At 38.8% G+C, this 21,387-nt stretch overlaps 2 protein-coding genes across 2 annotated transcripts; both read right to left on the bottom strand.

The window, feature by feature from the left end:
- Positions 1 to 9,192: 9,192 nt before the first annotated feature.
- On the bottom strand, positions 9,193 to 10,236 carry GCK72_006679 (uncharacterized protein; the record flags this gene model as incomplete). Its single annotated transcript, XM_053725738.1, has 3 exons — positions 9,193 to 9,328; positions 9,382 to 10,101; positions 10,145 to 10,236. The coding sequence occupies 3 exons, from the start codon at positions 10,234 to 10,236 to the stop codon at positions 9,193 to 9,195; spliced, it is 948 nt and encodes a 315-aa protein (XP_053589932.1).
- Positions 10,237 to 12,110: 1,874 nt separating this feature from the next.
- Positions 12,111 to 19,790, bottom strand: GCK72_006678 (uncharacterized protein; the record flags this gene model as incomplete). Its single annotated transcript, XM_003109985.2, has 10 exons — positions 12,111 to 12,175; positions 13,340 to 13,472; positions 14,253 to 14,392; positions 14,437 to 14,582; positions 14,642 to 14,799; positions 14,845 to 14,934; positions 15,587 to 15,760; positions 17,225 to 17,334; positions 18,115 to 18,309; positions 19,586 to 19,790. The coding sequence occupies 10 exons, from the start codon at positions 19,788 to 19,790 to the stop codon at positions 12,111 to 12,113; spliced, it is 1,416 nt and encodes a 471-aa protein (XP_003110033.2).
- Between the last annotated feature and the right edge of the window lie 1,597 nt (positions 19,791 to 21,387).

Raw genomic sequence — 21,387 nt, 5'->3', positions numbered from 1 at the left:
GGCCCGGACTTTTCAGGCTTTTAGGCCGGCCCGGACTTTTTAGGCTTTTAGGCCGGCCCGGACTTTTTAGGCTTTTAGGCCGGCCCGGACTTTTTAGGCTTTTAGGCCGGCCCGGACTTTTTAGGCTTTTAGGCCGGCCCGGACTTTTTAGGCTTTTAGGCCGGCCCGGACTTTTTAGGCTTTTAGGCCGGCCCGGACTTTTTAGGCTTTTAGGCCGGCCCGGACTTTTTAGGCTTTTAGGCCGGCCCGGACTTTTTAGGCTTTTAGGCCGGCCCGGACTTTTTAGGCTTTTAGGCCGGCCCGGACTTTTTAGGCTTTTAGGCCGGCCCGGACTTTTTAGGCTTTTAGGCCGGCCCGGACTTTTTAGGCTTTTAGGCTTTTAGGCCGGCCCGGACTTTTTAGGCTTTTAGGCTTTTAGGCCGGCCCGGACTTTTTAGGCTTTTAGGCCGGCCCGGACTTTTTAGGCTTTTAGGCCGGCCCGGACTTTTTAGGCTTTTAGGCCGGCCCGGACTTTTTAGGCTTTTAGGCCGGCCCGGACTTTTTAGGCTTTTAGGCCGGCCCGGACTTTTTAGGCTTTTAGGCCGGCCCGGACTTTTTAGGCTTTTAGGCCGGCCCGGACTTTTTAGGCTTTTAGGCTTTTAGGCCGGCCCGGACTTTTTAGGCTTTTAGGCTTTTAGGCCGGCCCGGACTTTTAGGCTTTTAGGCTTTTAGGCCTTTTAGCTTAGGCTTAGCGGCCCGGACTTTTTAGGCTTTTAGGCTTTTAGGCCGGCCCGGACTTTTTAGGCTTTTAGGCTTTTAGGCCGGCCCGGACTTTTTAGGCTTTTAGGCTTTTAGGCCGGCCCGGACTTTTTAGGCTTTTAGGCTTTTAGGCCGGCCCGGACTTTTTAGGCTTTTAGGCTTTTAGGCCGGCCCGGACTTTTTAGGCTTTTAGGCTTTTAGGCCGGCCCGGACTTTTTAGGCTTTTAGGCTTTTAGGCCGGCCCGGACTTTTTAGGCTTTTAGGCTTTTAGGCCGGCCCGGACTTTTTAGGCTTTTAGGCTTTTAGGCCGGCCCGGACTTTTTAGGCTTTTAGGCTTTTAGGCCGGCCCGGACTTTTTAGGCTTTTAGGCTTTTAGGCCGGCCCGGACTTTTTAGGCTTTTAGGCTTTTAGGCCGGCCCGGACTTTTAGGCTTTTAGGCTCAGGCTTCTCAGGCTTAGGCTTCTTAGGCTTAGGCTTTCTTAGGCTTAGGCTTTCTTAGGCTTAGGCTTCTTCAAAATCTTAGGCTTAGGCTTCTAATTTTGTGAAGTTAGCGGTCCTTCCATTGCTCCCCAACCAGTTCCCCAACTGCTCTGATTCGAGGCGGTCGCCATCCTGGTAAAATCCCCGATTTTGGAACTGTAAGAGGTTGGGATCGAAAACGATGTCACACGTCCAGTATCCTGTACCGAGGTCTTGCACTGACGACTGACAGGACTCCAGGACAGGACTCCAAAGATCTTGAGCCATAGCAGTGGAACCATTGAAGGAGCCAGGCAGAGAACCAGTCATCGAGAGGCAATCGGGAAACTTGGGACCATTGAGCATTGGGCGACTTCGACTTCTGAGACAGCAGGGTTCCTCGGATGAGAGAACTGACTTCAACTGGTGGATTTCTCTTCCTTTTATGCATCGATTCCACGTGTCTAGGGCAGATCGTTATCGGAAGGTTGAGGTCACGCCAGATTTTGATTGCGGAAAGAATATTTCAAAAAATTTTCATTTTCAATTTTGGAGGGACGCGTCGTCAGGCTTTGCCGTTAAAATTCTAATTTCATATATTCGTAAACGTGAGTATTATTGTTTGAGAATCCGGAATGGGTTTCCGGCAAATGTGACAGAAGAAGATACACACGGTTCCAACAAAAAAGTGTTTACAGACCCATAATCTTGGAATACAAACAAACGTTTTTTCATAAATCAAAGATCTCAAGGAATTCCCACAGCAGGTCAATAAAAAAGTGGTGAGAAGAAATAGTAATCGGATTCGACTCAAGGTGAAACAAGAATAGAAATGAAAACGCATCAAAATCAATTATAGATGAGGGATCCGAGAGAGAGACGAAAACAAAAGAAGGAAGGTGGACACAAAACTGGTAAAAGAAATTGAAAACCAATCTGTTTCTTTCTCTTTGTACCGCCCCTTTTTGGAAATCTCTGCTGAGGAGGGACTGAGAAGACTGTCGAAACCCATCGACATCACTTTGGAAAACGAGGAGAAATGCGTCTGATGGAAAAACGGAGAGGGGTGGGGGGCGGGAATTTGATTTGAATTCATTCCGACACTTTTCCTGACCATACCACTTTCCACTTGCTTCTTCTTCAACCAGGAGAATCTGTGCGTTGAACCGTGGAGACTGTGGGATTAGAGATATCTCGTATCAATTAGACAGAATTCTCGGGGAAAGAAGAAGAATTCGACCTTCAGGAAATAACAACGTTCACACTAATTATCAGAAAGAGAAGAAAAGAGGGATTAACGAGAGAGAGAGAGAGAAAGAGAAAGAGAATTACCTTTGTGTCTCGAGAAATGTTTGGGTTTATTGGATAACAGGTCAACATGGACGGTGAGAATATATTGGTAATTGGAAGAAAAAGGTGGGTTATCAGGTAGAAAAAGAAGAAATCAGAGTTCAGGAGGAAGGAGAAGGAAGTTGTGGACTTCAGGATGAAACCGGCTGATAGAAAGCTTTCATTTTGTATGGATATGGGAACGGAGTGAGTTCTTACTTCTTCAGAATGGACAATGAGTCATGTCAACGCTCCTGCATAAGCTAACAGAAAAAACAACTTGAGTGAATGCACTACAGTAAACTGTCCAGAATAGATTCTGAATCCACGGCGCAGCCGGTACTTAAAGTTTCAGGATAGTTTCCATATGGTCTAGGAGTGGGAGTGTAATTGGAGTCTTATAAATATGACTTTCACTTAAAGCTAAATTGCTCTTGAAATTGGTCCTGGAACGAATTTCTGGGACGAGTGGAGCCAAACAACTGGAAACCGATTCCTGCAAGAAGAAATTGACAGAAAATATCTTGAAATTGATCTCTGCTATCAACTTTCCGAAAATTTTGATTTCAATGATTGATAATGAGAGAAAATTAGGTGTTATGTTCACAGAATTTCAGCCAATTTTCAGTCAAATTTTGGTCGTTCAAGTCAGATTTTCAGCTTCGGACTATTTTCAACTGTTTCAAACAACATTCAGCAATTTTCAGGTTTTCAAGCTGAAAATAACAAAAATCTCAATTTTAACAAATTTTAAGTCAAAAAGTGAAATTTTCAGCTGAAAAACGTGCTATTATGAATAAAATGACAAGAATCAAATCTGATAGTGAGCACAAAATTATGAAGTGTTCCAGATCTAATGAGATTCTTACCCTATCTGTTATTTATTCAAAAATGCCGATCTGTCTGAAAAATCAAAGTTTCTACACAGAATCTACTCTATACAGTTCAAAGTTTCAGCTATAGTTGTCAAGAAATAAGTTATATTCTGTATAGTTTAAAGCTTCAATTTTTAAAATTTGCAACTAAATTGAATCTATGCTTGAATTTAAATCAATTTTTCAGTCTAGATTTCAATAATATATTATTTACATTTTTCGAATAAACTTCAAAGAAAGAGCATCTTGATATTTTGCTTACTGTTCTCTATTCTGAATGCTGCTCTAATTTGGCCTGACAATCTGACAAATTCAAGAATCTGTTAAAATTAAATATAATTTTATTACATAAAATGGTAAGAAGATGGGCAGAAAAAGAAATGGGTTTCAAAAAAGGAAAGGTTAGAAACGGATTGAAGAAGAAAAAAGGAAAAAAGGAAGACATAAACACACAGAAAAATTTCGTTTTGCAAACATTTGCATAAAGGCAACATAACCGAATTGGAAGGAGGGAGAAAGGAGGAGACAAATGTGGTTTTGAGGGGATTGAAAAAGGAAAAAATAGGAGAAAAGACAAGTTTTCAGTGGAAAAACGAAAGAGTTCACAGTTGTTTTGATTGGGGGAGGAATACGCTTTTGTCACATTTTTACAAACAATTTGGTCGCAATAAAAAGAGATAAATATTGGAAATTAAAAAAAGAAAATAGAATTAAAAAAACATATGAGCTATTCAAGAACAATCACAGAACTTCGGAGTGGTTCCACTTCATCGGCGGCTTTCTTCTGTTTTTCTGCAAAAAAAAGAGAGAAAGTTTTGGTTGTTGTGAAATTGAGGAAAGAAGCGAGAATTATTGGGATTTCAGGCGGAAAATCCAAGAAATTGTAGATTCGCTCTAGTGCACTTGTTAAGTTGTTCATCGAAAACTGTAGGGGGAATGAGAAAACTAGATTCTCTTCAGATTTCAGTACGATATGCGACAGAGGGAGGCAAATTTATAGAGAATTTTCAGTACCGGTCAAAAGGTTGTAAATTTGGCCGTTTTCAACCAATTTCAGTGTAAAACAGTGCGATTTTTAAGCTGTCGTCTTAAAATGACCATAACTTACTAAGGAGTGTCCGTACAAAAAAGTTGTCTACTACAAAAATGAAGCTCCACCTTTGATCTGTATGATTCATTAAAAAATTTTCTTGGTAGGCCAATCAGTATTACCATGACAACCTCTCAAAGTTGGACAATTTCAACTGAAAACGGGCAAAGTTTACAATCTTTTTACCGGTACTGTACTCTCTTCCCCCTACAGTATTCATTCCAAAATTTTCCGATCCCTTCTTCCAAATTTCCGTATCTATCAGAATGCCAAGAACCCTAAAATAATTCCCTCTTTTTGATGTTCACCCTCTCGTTTCTATTCTTCGAATGATTTGTTTGGGTCGTATTCATAGAAGACGTAATGGCAACGAAAAAGGGAAAAGGGGGGATTAATAACGATACATAATAGGATGCGCGGCTTAGTTGAGAGAAAAGAAAGCAGCAGTATTCGTCCCCCCTGTAGGCCAATTCTACAGCTGGAACAACATAAGCACAAACACATTCATATATTTGAATAGGTAAATATTGAGGACGGGCAACGAATTGAATTGAAATTTATGACTCTTATCGCTCTTTTATGTCTGTATTGTCATGGGTGGTCTTTTCGAGAATCACGGGGGGTCTAGAAAGCATAGAAGAGGACTAGAACAGGCTGGAACTCCGCTGACTTCTTAAATATAAGAAACCTAAGCCTAAGATTGAGGTCTCTCTGTATTTCCTGAGTACGGGAGCATAAAGGCCACATTAATTTTTCTGAATTTTGTAGACCACGTGAGGCCAGTGAGGTTTTTTTCACCGCGTGTTTCCCACTTTCTTGTTCATTACCAATTATTCTGCTTGCCACGGAATGTGAATTTCAACGAAGGGACGCCCAGAAGCTTGCTCTCACCCCGCGCCTTGGGTTAGGACCCTGGAAGTAGCGATTACCTTAAAACAGGACACCCTGGAGCTTGCTCTCGCCCCGCCCCTAAGCTCAGCACCCTAGAAGTAGTGATTACCTTAAAACAGGGACGCCCAGAAGCTTGCTCTCGCTCCGCCCCTAAGCTCAGCACCCTGGAAGTAGTGATTACCTTAAAACAGGGAAACCCTGGAGCTTGCTCTCGCCCCGCCTCTTGGCTGACGACCCCCGGAAGTAGCGATCATCTTTAAATAGGGACCCTCGGAAGCTTTCTCTTCCCTCCTACTCTCTTTTTTATCTATTTGTATACTTCAATTTAGTGAACTCAATAATTGCTCGCTCAAAATTTTGCTTCAAATGTAACAACGGGATAACTGAGCAAACCAGTGAATCGATTATGAGAAAATAATGCTGCTTGAATTTGTTTAGTTTTGAACTTTATGATCTTAAAACTCAGGTTTGGTATCGGGAAACATTGTCTATCATGCAAAATTCTTGGAAATGAAAAAAAATATTCGAAAAGTGTTTTGCGGGTCTCACGTATATTATTTTAATTATAATTTTTATTTCAAACTTGGCCGTTATGCTCCCGTACTCGGGAATTACGGGTGCGCAAGATTGAGAAGAAGTCTAAGCATAACAAGCCTGATCTCACTTTTCCCCTAGGCTCAGCCTAAGAAGCCTAAAGCTACGACCCCACTATCGACCCCACTAACCTGTTTTCGATACACTGATCATTTAAACAAAAATATGCCATTTTTTCGTATTTTTGAGATTTTCGAAAATTGTGCAAAAAACTTTTGGAACATGACTTTTTTACCCAAATTTTGTGTAAATATATTAAAAACTCTACAATAAATGTTTTCCCAAAGTTTCAGCTCAATTGGACCTATTTGAGATAAGTTATGATCAAAAATATATTAAGCTTTGCCTTTTTCAGTTGAAAACACCCAACTTTGAGAGTGTGTCATGGTAATACTAATTGTCCCACAAAATAACTTTTTATTGGATCAAACAGACCAAGAAAAGAACTTTATTTTTGTAATTCACAACGTTTTCGTACAAACACTCCCTAGCAAGTTACATCTCGGTTAGATTATTTCTCCCTCAAATCGTCCGATTTCAGTGGAAAATAGTTCGATTTTTGAGCTGTCCACTTAAAATGACCATAACTCTCTAGGGAGTGTCCGTACAAAAAAAGTGTCAACTACAAAAATGGAGTACTACTCTTGGTCTATTTGATTCCATAAAAAGTTATTTTGTGGGACAATCAGTATTACCATGACACACTCTCAAAGTTGAGCATTTTCAACTGAAAAAGACAAAACTTAATATACATACTTTTGAGCGGTACTGTATGTCTACCTCACTCAACACGAGAGATCAGATAGACATGGTCCCCCCAAGACCTTTTTTTCAAAAATGGTCTTTTTCTGATTTCACGAGTCTTGACAATTTTTACGTTTTGATTTGTATCTTTCCGGTTTTCAATTTCGTAAATTGGTCCAATTAGCTTTTTTGTAGCCAACATCTTCACCTTTTTATAACACTTTGAATTTTATAAAATCCTTCAGAATGAACAAAGTTACGATGTCTCAAAGTGACTCGACCCAAAAAATTTCGAAAAAATTGAAAAATGTTTGCCACTCGCTGGAAACAAGTTTGTTGCACCTAAAACATATAGTGTTGTTCGAGTCTTGGTAAGGCCTATCTTTGGTGTAAACATCGTTGAGAAACTCGGGGGACACTCAGGGTCATTCCCTTGTTAGCTCTAGGAAAACGAAACTAATGGATTTGATGAGAAGAGCATTACACCGAACTTCCTGATAATTTTTACCGACTCATTTTTTACTTTATTTCGTTACGCATTCTCAATACGTTTACGCATTTTCGATACCAATAAAATACAAAAAAGTAGTGGGGATAAGAGCGCCCCTTGAGGTACTCCAAAGCTTACACTTTTCATTGTAGAGAAATCGTGCTTAATTTTCACTCGGAAGATTCTGTCTGTTAGGTAGAAATTTATCCAATTTAGTAGATGGGGGTTAAGCTGGGTATCTAACAGTCTTTTTAGCAAAATGTCAAGACTCACTCTGTCAAGTACGCATGGGACCGTCCTGGACGGAAACCATGTTGACTATTGCTGAAGAAGTTAATAAAGCTTAAATATTTGGTAATTCTTTTCAAAAGACATCTTTTGTAGATTCGGCAAAGTACAGAAGTTATGCTTAGGGAACGATATTGAGATACTAATGTTGGGAACTACATTTTAAGAGCAGTGACTATTCATTAAATTCACTTTTTTGAAACCTTACCTATCATCATGGTTAAATTGTAAAACTGGCATAGTGGGCAATACTGAGACTATTTTGAAGAATCTTGCAGATATACCGTCGGCGGTTGAAATGATGTTTATTTTTAGTTTTGATAAGTATTTACCGACTTCCTCTTCTTGGACCCATATAAAATGCTGAGTGGATTTGTAGTTTTCGGGAATGCTAAATTGAGTGAATCTATTAAGAATGTACTGAATTTCGAAATTTACTGCGAGGGCTTCGAATTTTTCGGGTGTCCTAGTGACCTTAGATAGGCCCTTATGGTTCGTGCTATTCAAGAAAATTGGAACGTCCACGTAAATATTGTTTCAATAAACTGTTGGCGAATTGGGAAAATCGGCTTGTTCCCGATTTTTAAAAGTTAACAGCTCTAGATTTCTGCGATATTTTGTTACTTGCTCTGCATTTTTTTGCTATTTTCACCTAATGAAGGTAGTCAGTAGCGTCTCTAGAGGAGACGGCTATTTCCCGTTGCAGCTCCACTTGTCGCGGAATTAATAGGTCTTAATTCACGACCTAGCTAAATCACCAAAGCCACACAGGCTCTTACAAATAACAATCGTCTCTAATAGACTACAACTTTACACAAACAATTCATTAACCAATTCTACGTAACCTTCCAACTTCTCCTCCGGTCAACTCCAACTACAATCAGTCTACCGAATGAACGTGACCTTGGCCTATGACGATTCGACCTTTCGATAACCATCTGCCCCACATCTTTCTGCATATAAGGAAATGGAATCAACGGGAAACTTCACTCTTGCTTCAAGAAGCCGTCAACACTTTCCTGCCAACCCGCCGTCTGAGATGTCCTCCCCGTCGATGTCGCCTATGGACAAGAGGAGGGAATCGTCGAAGGATAAAAGGAAAGAACCTTTTGGTTAGTAAAGTCTAATAAAGTTGTTCGTAATTCATCTCTATCTCTTTCCTGTTCTCGCCAAACTCATCTGACTTGGGGTTCGCACCCTATAAGTCAGAACACCACTAGTTTCAAAAAGTTTTCAAGGTATTAAAGTTGACAGATTTCCAGCTAGCGAAGTTGGGGTTTTTCAGGGAACTGTTGAAGAAAAGACATACGATAAGTAACTTATGAAAATATCATATTTGGTACTAATATCATCGTTGGCGCGAAAGATAAGATTAAGCTTATTAAGAGTGTTACTATGTCATGTCCCGTGAGCCACTCTATAAGTCGCTCACTTTGTGTTCCTTACCTTTATAACCTTCCATGTGTTGAGGTAGCTCCAATGTGTCACTGATAAGACCTACTATTTAACCTTTGTTCCCTACTACTCGTGGTCTGTTCCGTTATCATTTTTGAGTAATAATGATGTTTTGATAGTATCTATGATTAAACCATATTTTCGAACCGCCAAAAAAACTCGTGATAACTTTTTTCTCGTAACCTTATACATATATTCTTTATTCTAAAGTTCCTTATTATTTTTAATGAATTAGCAATCTATATGAGTGTATTGCCAGTAACAATCATTCTGAGTATCGATCCACTGTTACCTTCCGTTAAGAACAATCTAGCAGTAACTCCGTCGTGTCGTTGGATTTCAAGTCCTGCTTTGAGTTCTTCTCTACTAAAGGTCCTGAAAAATGCAAGTGAATCAGGAACCTCTACATAGCTGCGACAAAAACTTACAGCTCAACGAATTGAGGCGTGTCCTGCTGAACAACTTTGTGTGAAAGATTGCAAATTTCCTGTAGATCATTCGTACTGCTGATATTGATTGATAAATTCTGCAGGCACCGATGCGACTCCATTCTCATCCATTTTCTAAGGAATTCATTCAATTGAATTCCTTTCAATTTACACCTATGAATGATGATTTCGGCAGCACGGAACTCAATGAATTGGGAGAACGTGATCCACTCTCCGTTGGCAATATGCAACTGTGGCGTTATTGGAGGAATCACTCCTTGGAAAGCCGCACTCAGATAGCTATTTAAGATCAAGCTTCCCGATTTTGGTAAATCTTTCAAAATATACGCCACATCGTCATCTGATTCAGTGTCTCCCACAATTGTGAAACTACAAAGAGATTGGATCTCAGGCTTCAATAAATCAATAAACGATTGGTTTTCATTCTTGAACGCGTCAGTGTCAAACAAAATATGACAGATTTTGAATCGCATTAACTCTTTGAGATATGTGAACCATTTTTTGAACTCATTCAACGTCTCTTCTTCATAATCTGCTTCTTCCTGATTTGTTGTAATCTGGTATTCCCATACAGTTGGTTTTCCATAAAAAACAAATAATGGTTGCTTCAGAACTTGCACTTCAGTAAGATATTTTGTAGTGTTCCAATATAATTTAACTTTAGTTTTGGCTCCAGAAGATGCCAAGGATAAGTTTGTGCTGGAAAAGGACATATCTCTGATTTAAATCCGCTGAAACTCACTTTTCAATCGGTGTCATTATCCCCAAAACTTCTCGTAACACTACAGTTGGCAGTCGAAATAGGGGGAAAGTTCCGAAATTAAGAAACTCCATTTTTGAGTAGTAACAGTTCTGGAAATCACAATCAATAGAAAAAAGAAATATGCGAAGAAAATGAAGAAGACCGACAACAGTTGAATGCAGGTCTCCTGTCTAATAGCAAGATCAGGAACCTAATTACTAGTCACTCACCAATTAGCACTTCATCTAAGACGCCTGACATCTGTGAACTCCACAATGAAAGGTTATGGGAGAATCGAAGAGCGGTAAAAGGAAGAGAAGAGGGATTAACGAGAGAGAGAGAGAGAGAGAGAACGCATTACCTATGCGTCTCGAGAAATGTTTAGGTTTTATTGGATTACAGGTCAACACGAACGTCGGGGTGAGTATATGTATATTGGTAGTTGGAAGAGGAAGGTGGGATTATCAAGTAGAAAAAGAAGAAATCAGAGTTCTGGAAGGAGGAGAAGGGGGAAGAAAGTTATGGACTTCAGGACGAACCTGGTTGGTAGAAAGCTTTCATTTTGTATTGTAACGCGAGTTTAAGTGCGTCGCTTAAACCGTGTTAACTGTTGACCATGTTCTGCAGTGTGAATGTCCATGAGTAGATTGATCAATCTCTATTGTGCTGTGGCGGTATGATGGAGGCCGTCGAGAGCCGGCCAGCCAAGAGAGAGGAAAGATGAGGATGAGAGGTGTTTTGTGCGTGAAGTAACGACAGTTAGTAAGTGTATGATGGGGAACATGTGGTCTAGATCTTTGTCCCATGACAGTATGGATATGGGAACGGCTTGAGTTCTTACTTCTGAAGGGACAATGAGTTTTGTCAAAGTTTTTCTCATTCCTTTATAGGCTAACAGAAAAGAACTCAAGTGAATGTATTACAGTAAACTGTCCAGTGTAGATTCTGAATCTACGGTCAAGCTGGTGCTCGATGTTTTAGGATGGTTTTGATACGGTTTAGGAGTAGAAGTGTAATTGGCTTTCAAATAAAGTTAAATTGCTGTAAGGAAAACATGTGAATTTATAGTCAATTACTGCACATCCTACAATTTGAACTTCTCTGTAAATACATCGATGTCAGAGAATGTGCTGTTATGAATGAAATTAAAAGAATCGAATCTGATAGTGAGCACTCAATTAGAAAGTTTCTAGATCTAATGAGAATCTTACCCTATCAGTTACTGTAAAATCCCCAGTACCACAATATCTCAACTGCTTTGAGAGCTATCAAATTGCCTTCAACTGAAGAAATAGTTCATAAGTATTTAGCTATATTATGTTTGTTGGCAACTTTTTGACATCTCTTTTGAGAAAAAAAATATTCCACGCTAAATAAGCTTTGCTCTATTAGAGGTTTACGGTATCTGTTATAAAAATCTTCAAAGTTTCAGCTACTGTTGTCACAGTAGAAATACAACATGAGTTTCCCTCTGTTGTTCAGCTTATAATTTGGTACGAAATTTCCTAAACATCTTCTGAAAATCAGCTTACTTAACTGTATTATCGAATTTCAATAATGTATTAAAATCAAATATAATTTTATTACATAAAATGGTAAGAAGATGGGCAGAAAAAGAAGTGGTTTCAAAAAAGTAAAGGTTAGAAACGGATTGAAGAAGAAAAAAAGGAGAAAAGGAAGACATAAACACACAGAAAAATTTCGTTTTGCAAACATTTGCATAAAGGCAACATAACCGAATTGGAAGGAGGGAGAAAGGAGGAGACAAATGTGGTTTTGAGGGGATTGAAAAAGGAAAAAATAGGAGAAAAGACAAGTTTTCAGTGGAAAAACGAGAGAGTTCACAGTTTTTTTGATTGAGGGGAAAATACGCTTTTGTCACATTTTTACAAACAATTTGGTCGCAATAAAAAGAGATAAATATTGGAAATTAAAAAAAGAAAATAGAATTAAAAAAACATATGAGCTATTCAAGAACAATCACAGAACTTCGGAGTGGTTCCACTTCATCGGCGGCTTTCTTCTGTTTTTCTGCAAAACAAGAGACGATTGAATGAAAGTTTTGGTTGTTGTAAAATTGAGGAGAGAAGCGAGAATTATTGGGATTTCAGGCGGAAAATCCAAGAAATTGTAGATTCGCTCTAGTGCACTTGTTAAGTTGTTCATCGAAAACTGTAGGGGGAATGAGAAAACTAGATTCTATCTAGATTTCAGTAGGATATGCGACAGAGGGAGGCAAATTTATAGAGAATTTTCAGCGTGCTTTGATTATCCGATTACTAAAAAAGTACCGGTCAAAAGGTTGTAAATTTAGCCGTTTTCGACAAATTTCAGTGTAAAATAGTGCGATTTTTAAGCTGTCGTCTTAAAATGGCCATAACTCTCTAGTGAGTGTCCGTACAAACAAGTTGTCAACTACAAAAATAAAGCTCTACCTTTTATCTGTATGATCCATTAAGCATTTTCTTGGTAGGCTAATCAGTATTACCATGACACACTCTCAAATTTAGACAATATTAACTGAAAACGGCCAAAGTTTACAATCTTTTTACCGGTACTGTACTCTCTTTCTCCTACAGTATTCATTCCAGAATTTTCAGATCCCCTTTTTCCAATTTTCCGTTTTTAGAATGCCAAGAACCCTAAAATAATTCCCCCTTTTTGATGTTCACTCTCTCGTTTCTATTCTTCGAATGATTTGTTTGGGTCGTATTCATAGAAGACGTAATGGCAACGAAAAAGGGAAAGGGGGGGATTAATAACGATACATAATAGGATGCGCGGCTTAGTTGAGAGAGAAGAAAGCAGCAGTATTCGTCCCCCCTGTAGGCCAATTCTACAGCTGGAACAACATAAGCACAAACACATTCATATATTTGAATAGGTAAATATTGAGGACGGGCAACGAATTGAATTGAAATTTATGACTCTTATCGCTCTTTTATTTCTATATTGTCATGGGTGGTCTTTTCGAGAATCACGAGAGGGGTCTAGAAGGTTTAGAAGAGACTGGAACTCCGCTGCCTTCTTAAATATAAGAAACCTAAGCCTAAGATTGAGAAGAAGTCTAAGCATAACAAGCCTAAGATCCTTTTTTCCCTAGCCTGGGCTTAAGAAGCCTAAAGCTACGACCCCACTATTTCTAAGCCTAGGAAATTCTAAAAGCCTGAAACCCCTAAAAGCCTGAAAACTCACCATTAATTTTCCTCCGTAACTCCTCGAGTTTATTGAGATATTGTGTGTCTCTCGAGTGTTTATATTCTTCAATTGACCATTCAAGATTCGAACTCCAGCATAGTGTCAAATATCCGCAAAACGATAGACCCGACTGAAAATAATTAGAGATTGAATTCGATGTTTTCTCCATGATTGGAGATGAATGGGATCGTGAGGAAATGAGGAATAATATGCAAAAAAAAAGGAGGCAAAAGCCGAAAGTGATCGGAGAATGTGTTTAATTAGAAAGAACCAGTCACCGGTAATTACAGGTTGTTAGAAATGTGAATGGTAAAAGGTTGGAAAGAGGAAAGAAAGGTGACAAATGGGAATGGTTTTTGGGAAAAGAGGGGATAGACTATTTTCGAAAGGATTTGGAAAGTGGACTAGAAAATCAGAGGATGGTAAACTAGTCCCTTATAGTTTTGATACCGCTCAAAAGGTTATCAACTTTGGTTTTTTCAGTGGAAAATGAGCAACTTTGACAGTGTATTTCGGTGTCACCTGATTGTCTGATAAAATCAATTTTGTATGGGCTCGATAGAGCAAAAATAGCATATTATTTTTGTAGTTCACCATTTTTTTTGTAGGGGCACTATCTTGAAAGTTACAGACCATCAAAGTTATTTCTCCCTGAAATGCATATAGTGAAATTTTGGAGCTTTTCATTTTGACAACTTGTAACTTTCATGGTGGTGTCCCTACAAAAAAGACAATCAGGTGGCACTGGAATACCCTCTCAAAGTTGGTAATTTTCAACTGAAAACAGGCAAAGTTGATAACGGTACTGTATGAAAGTTCATAAAATTTTGAAAAAGTGGAAAGTCACGACCGGACTTTTTTTCAGTTTTTCAACCATAATTCACAAGAAATAAAAAACAAAAAAACAAACCTTAACATGAGCATACATGGCGAGGAAAAAGCTAAGGAAGAAGACCATTGCGGCAATCAATGTCACCGTCGATAACACATTTTCGGCTTCGTCACGCCGATTATACTCGTCTTTTGAAGAGGCACTTACTGTTATATCACCTGTAAATGTCTTTGATCAGAAACTCCCTAAAAATAGAACGAACCGATTCGTTTTCTGGCACCTAACACCACACTTGACGTCGTCGTTTCATCTGTATTCGGAGCTACTTGAGATAATTGAGCTGGAGGAGGAGGAGCTGCAGGCGTCAGATCACTCGCCACACCTTCCACATTCATTGGGGATAGGGTTCTGAAATTGATTTTCAGTTTTTTTTTTTGAAAAATTAAGAAGGAATATATGGAGCTTACCGATTCCTAATCTCTCCTTGTAACCCGTAACTCTTTTCCAATTGAAAACAAACGACAGTGGCAAATGCAGAAAGGATCATGAGAACAATTGCAATAACAAAGAGTGTATAGAATCGAATATCCGCTTGAGCACATTGTGGAAGCTTCATTTCACGGTACTGTAATAAAAGGAGAGGATTGAAAGAGAGGAGGGAATGAGTTACCTTTAACACTCGACGTCTTCTGTATTTGTAGAGACACAGTTCACAGATGGCTGGTCGGTGCAGTTTACGAGAAGAGATGTCGAGCCAGTGCTAGAAATATTGAAATGTTGGAGATGAGAGTTTGATTACCTTTGGGAGGGCTAAATAGTTTTTGAAAGCAAACTCGAGAGAGACGCAAAGAAGTCAGGCACTCTCGCTTCTCTGTGATCTCTCTTTCTCGCTTTCAATCTTCAAAAGCAGATATCTCAGAATCCTGCAGAGCTATCAAAAAGTTATCAACTACAAAATAATCTACATAAAATAGTATACATTTTATTAGTTGATAACTTTTCTGTAGCTATTTTCCCCTTAGAGATACGCGCCCTTGCAGGTAGTTAGGAAGGCGACACTGACAATGAATAAAGAGCGTCAGGGGAGGAATTAGGTATTCATAGATCTAGAAAATACTCCAGTTATGTGAACCCCTTTTTTGGAACTTTCGGAAGTATTTTTCATATTATCATTTCTAATATTTATTTTAAGCATGAAAAACTGGAAAAAAACTGAAAAACTGGAAAAATGGAAGCATCCGTCGCTCATTAAAAAAATAATAAGTGCCCACTTTGGAATCTGAGCCGACCGGGCCAGGCTGACCCGATTTTTGGCAAGTCTGTTTTCCAGGAATATATCGAACCTCAACCCAAACTCTCCATCCCACTATTCTATTCCAGTCGCATCCCTCAAAACCTCAAACCCCACTCACCATCAGACATGAAACATGTACATACTGCAGTGAACCCGAACATCTACACGGCGAAATCAGTGGATCGTTGGAATCTGGTGGCCAACAACAATGACAAATCCTACACAACGGCTCATTCGACATATCGGAACGTGCCAATGAGTAGACGGATGAAGCAGATGGAGATGGTAGTTCCTGAAAATAGATTGTATAGGGGGAAGGGTTATAGAGGGTTATAGGGGGGATTTGTGAAGGAACACACCATTTCCATTTTGTCTTATTTTCTTAGCAGAAGAAGAATAGGATGAAGAGAACCGAATAGAATGAGAATGAGGCCGGGACTATATAGTGATATGGGTGGGAACATAAAATACACTCCTTGTCTCCTTCGACAGATGGTTGAACTCAGCACCTGTCGCGCCTGGTACGATTAACTTTGAAAAAAAAGGAGACAAGAGAGAACGCCCTTGAGATGGGGAAGAATGAAAAGTAATGAGAGTCTATCTATGACCCAAGAAAATAAAAGAGGAATGGAAATGACCATCGTTTTTCTGAATTTGAAACATCTTCACATCACCTGTTGGACAGGTTGACATAGGAGGGATAATGCCTGGTTTTGAAAATGAACATGAAGGCTATTGGAGGGGAACCTCTGGTTTGCCATCTGTATTATGATACTGAATTGGACGGAGAAAGAGAATACTGGGGGAAATTTGGAAAGTGGAATGACTAATGGCAAACAGTACATACGGATAGTTTTTATCAAAGTGGTCAAATAGCTAGCAGGAAGTTTTGGAACTCCAGGATAATCTTGAATTTTCTGAAAAATGACAACTTTTATACTTGTCAAGGCCGTCCAGGCCCGACCCGAAGACTCGGCTTCAAAAAATGAACACATTTTTTCAAATTTTTTTGTCATTTTTTTGAATTTTTCATCGATAATGTCATAATTTTTTATGATTTTTCAGAATTTTCAGACTTTCAAAATATCGGCCCTGTCCGGATCGACCAGTCGTTTTTTTTGGCAAAAATCGAAAAACAAATTTTAAAAATTAATAAATTCAAATTTTTGTACTGTGACACGACCCGTTGCAAGTCTGCGAAATTCTGTAAGTACTGATTGATAGTCGAGAATTTGATTTTTTCGCGAAAAAATTCAGAAAAATTCGAAAAATTGGAAATCAATTTGAACTTGATTTTGGCGCCAACTACTCTGGCCTTGATTTCGTTGATAAGGCCCGGCCTGGTCCGGGCATTGACAAGTATGAAAGTTTCAGTAGGGTCTGATCTACAGAATTCTCGACATGGAACTTGTTTGAGATTTTGCTAAAAATTCAGAACAAGTTTCCTTCATTTTTACTGCATTATTTAGGGTACTGTAGAATTGCTTTAGTTACAGTAACCTAACTTCTCAGCTGTTCGAAACAAATTAACTGGCGACAAAGCTCCCTGTTGTTCCCTTTTTTCCAAAGATGACCCCGAAAAGAACTATACATTTCTTCGAAACCGAACAAACAAATAGTGCACATTTTATGGCTCCTCGAATTGGAAAAAAGCTACGTTCAGTTCAGTTCACCAATTAATTGTTTTCTTCCAATTCTCCCACTTTATGAGCAATAACTCCCCATTCTTTAAAGTTCAAAGTAATAAAAAATGTACCTTCTGCGTTTTGGGACACGTTAAATCAGTTGTCGAGCAGTGATGACAAAGGATTCCCAGCTGTGAGACGTCCTTTTCAAGTCCTTTTTCCAAATCCATCGCGTCCATTCCTATAAGAAAAAAGCACTTTGTTTGATTAGGTCCTTTTTAGTTGATTGACCTCCATGGAAAAGTGAACATGGAAAACATGGAAATTCATTTGAACTTGGCACGTGTATTGGTCATGAAAGGAAAACGGTGAGAAAGAGAAGAAAAATGGGAAGAGGATAATGAATTCTTTCCAAAAGTTTGCACCCGTCGACTCGTTATAACAAAAGATTGAAAACAATGAGATCTTTCGGATCACTGGATAGTGCAAGTCTAGAAAGTTAGAAGTTTGGTGGGGCAAATTTGAATTCTTGGTTTCTTCTCGAACTTTACGTGAGTGAGGGGCGACACCTATCACGATCCGTTGCGGTATGTAGCTAGAATTCTTGAACCACTAGTAGCACTGTTTCTTGCTCATATGATATTAAGGTTTAAAATATAATTCTATAGAATTTCAAAGAATACTCAAGCTACGTTTGTATAATTTTCAGTGATTTTTCTCTACTAAATACGTTTTCATTCTGCTTGAATATTTTGAGACGTCATTAGGCCGTTATTAGTCCTTTTGCTTTTAGCACAGTACGCTTCTTACAACCGCGCTATACTGAAACCGAAAAAAATTGAGTGCGAAATTGAGAGACTCAGAAAAAGCGAAATTTTTCGACGGCGTTTCGATAGAGCGCAGTTATAAAAACTGTGCCGAGCGAATATGTAGTGTTTTGAATTTATGGCTCTCACTCACAAGGTCAGGGTTCGATTCCCCGCAACGGAATTTTTCTATTTTTCCGAATAAAAATGCTCACCTGCATTACTCATCGCCTCGTCGTGGCTAGGCAATGATAAAAGTGACCCGATTGCGTCTATCCTCGACTTTTTCTTCTCGTAATTTCGATTTTCTTCTGTCGTCCCTACACCGGAATTATTTCTCAGATGGTTGAAATGATGACTTTTTCTACCCGATTGACACCGCGTCGTTGTTGTTGAGACGAAGACAGGCGCTGAAATTACAGAATAAATTTCAATGGAGCACGTTTGGTTCAAAGGTTTGGAATTAGGAATACAGGGGTCGAAGGCACAGAAAAACAAATAAATATAACGTCTTATAATGCCATATTTCATTTTTTCTTCTCCTTTTGTTTTTCATTTTCCTATTACAGAAGCTCCTCCCTCATCTCGCTTCTATTTTCCCTTGACTAATGGTGTTTTTTGCATGAAATAGCAAAATGAGGGTGAAGGGGGGAGAAACTGATGAATTATTCAAAAAATACAACGGAGATATGTACATTCTTATGGGAAAAAGATGAAGGGACCTGGAGGAATGGAGCAAAGTTTCTTTTTTGGGAAGTTTCAACTTTTTGGATGAAAGAGCAAAAAGAGCAACTAATTAGTTGAGAGGGAAGACCAATTTCTCAGTTTAAACGAAGTGGAACTTTTGACACGAAAATAAATGAATTAGGTAGGTCAAGTAGAAGAGATGATGTGTTCTAAAGGCGTCGAAGAGCACAAAAAGTATTTGGAAATACTAAAATTATTATTAGAGAAGGACGGGGAGGTGGTTGACCCCCTCGAATTGGCAAGCAAACAAGGCTTGTTGGTTCCAAAAATATTTACCGAAAAGGTGCGGGAGGTCTTGAGTGGAAAAAGAGGGGAAGGGGGATGAGTGTGGAGAAGGGAATCAGTGATATTGTTAGAAGGAATACGGAAAACTACAGTATGAATTATCACAGTAGGACAGAATTGTCTAACGAAGAATCTGGAGATGAGACATCTAAAAATTCCAAGATTCAGAATTTCTACTAAGCATCCGGATTACAAAACTATATCTGAACTCCTCCAATTAAACTTCAAAAAGTCGTCCCCAGTATCATATTCAAGATATTTCGAGAATTTTTTAAAATAATTTTTCCAAGAAATTGAAAAATGGTCTCCCTTGAGAACCTGCTACCGGCTCCCAACAACTCTCCTGGTATCCATTTTGATACAGCATAAAGAATACGTCTAGTGCTTTATATTTCTAGTTGACAATTTTTTGATAACTCCGCCTATTTTTGAGAAACGCACCTTTAAAGAGTGATAATTGGAGATAGCGCAGAGAAGCAACAGATTAAAGACGCATATCTCAAAAGTGGGCGGAGTTATCAAGTTTCTCTTTTCATATTTTACAACTTTTTAGTCATTTAAACCGTGAGAACGTTATCTGCAGTTTTTGGAGAATCAGAAATAGAAAATCGACTTTTTTTCCTATTTCAGTCACTCAAAACTTCAAAATCTCACCAGTCGAATCGTCGAAACTATTCAAAGAATGTGACTTTGCCAGTCCGATAACCGTTGTTCCACCCCCACTCGTTGTTACTGTCATCGCTGCTCTTCCACCACACGAAGCTCCGCCCCCTTCTGTCGGCTCACTACATCTCGTCGTCGATGTGGTGGCAGGTGAGACGAACGAGGCTGTTGAGAAGAGGCGAATTCGTTCGCCCATCTGGAAAAATAAATTTTTTTGTTGGGTCGAGAAGAAAAGGGACATAAATATGTACAATTTGGGAGGGATAGAAAAGAGGAAGAGTGTCAACGAAAGACATGTATCAGAGAGGAAGATGTCAAGGGGTCAAATTAATTTTTTAAGAGGAAAGGCGCTTCTTCTAAAGGTCCTTCACGTCCTAGAAATAGAAGAAAATGATGGACATTGATAGTAGAGAAAAGATCAAAGAGTTTTATTTAGATCTTTGAAGAGGGGACTAGTTTTCTACAGGGAGGTTTCTAGGCCTTTTCCAGACATACACCTTCTCACAAGTAATAATTACAGAAAACGTATACGTACGTAGGAGAGGAAGTACATATGTATAGCGGAGGGGCACACAACACAAACGAATTGTAATTTCCGTTCCCCTTTCGAAAATGGAGAGAGAGTGAGGCCTTTCTTTTTGTTGCTTTTCATATTTTTGGGACAAAAAGATTGAAGAAGAAAGTAGTTGGGGAAGGAGAGAAATAGACGCATTTCCGGTAGTTTTGGGGAGAGAAAGAGGTAGAGAGAAGCAGAGAGCTTTTCCGAGTTTTGAACTCGATAACTATTTTCATCATTCAGGTGAATTATTCTTCTATGGATTTGGATTGAATGAAATGAAAAGGAACGCCCGGCTAGACTCGGAGAATAATTCATGGGAAAAAAATAGGGAAAATCGTACTTTTGACCATACGTATTCACAGGGAGAAGTATATATCTGGAATAGCATGAATGATTCATTTGAAGTCTTGGGGACAGGAGAACTTTCAGAGCATTTTCAGGGGATTGATGAGAATAGACAATGGCTTGAGGCAATGAAAAGTGCTGAAAGTTCTTGAGGGCTTGAACTATTTTTGGGGCTGAACTGAGCAGTGGGCTATCAGATGAGTTGAAATCAGTAATAGTTTTTGGTAATAGTTTCCAAAGGAAAATCGCTGAAATACATAGATTTGTACCAGAAATCTTAAATTTTCAGCTAAATTCGCAATCCAGTCGCTGAATTTTTGCAGAAACTCGGCCATCAACCGTTCTGAACATTTCACAGTTAAAAACCCCATTCTAGTGTAGATTTACGGCATAAATCGACACCGAACGCTGTTGAGGCATTTTTGTTGGAAAAATGTGTTTTTTTTTGTTGCTAAAATTTGATACGTTTTTGGAATTTTTACTCAATTTTCGGCGCATTTCTAGAGATTTTTAACGATTCTGAACAGATTTTTTATCAGAAATAATCACATGGACAAGGCCGGTTTTCAAAAAAGAGCGTGACTCCTTTTTTTAGAATTCTGAAGCTTAAAAGTCCAAGATTAGTCTCAGAAGACGTAGTCATTCGTACTCTATCAGAATAGCTGATTTCTCTTTTTTTTTCAGAATAATTAAAAAGTATTAACTCTCGCAAAAACTCATGAATGATTCATATTTTACTTCCGTACTAGAGTGACTAGTCATCATGAACTTTCAGAACATTTCCGAAGCTCACTTTTAAAAGAAACGGAACCAAAAAATGAGTAATGAAAATGTGAAAATGCACAAACCATTTCCGTTTTTTTCTCCGCAAAGAGGGTGGAAACCTTTC

Source organism: Caenorhabditis remanei, chromosome II (assembly GCF_010183535.1).
Source record: "Caenorhabditis remanei strain PX506 chromosome II, whole genome shotgun sequence".
NCBI lineage: Eukaryota > Metazoa > Nematoda > Chromadorea > Rhabditida > Rhabditidae > Caenorhabditis > Caenorhabditis remanei.
The sequence above is the reverse complement of the archived record's forward strand: the minus strand, read 5'-3'. Positions and strand labels throughout refer to the sequence as shown.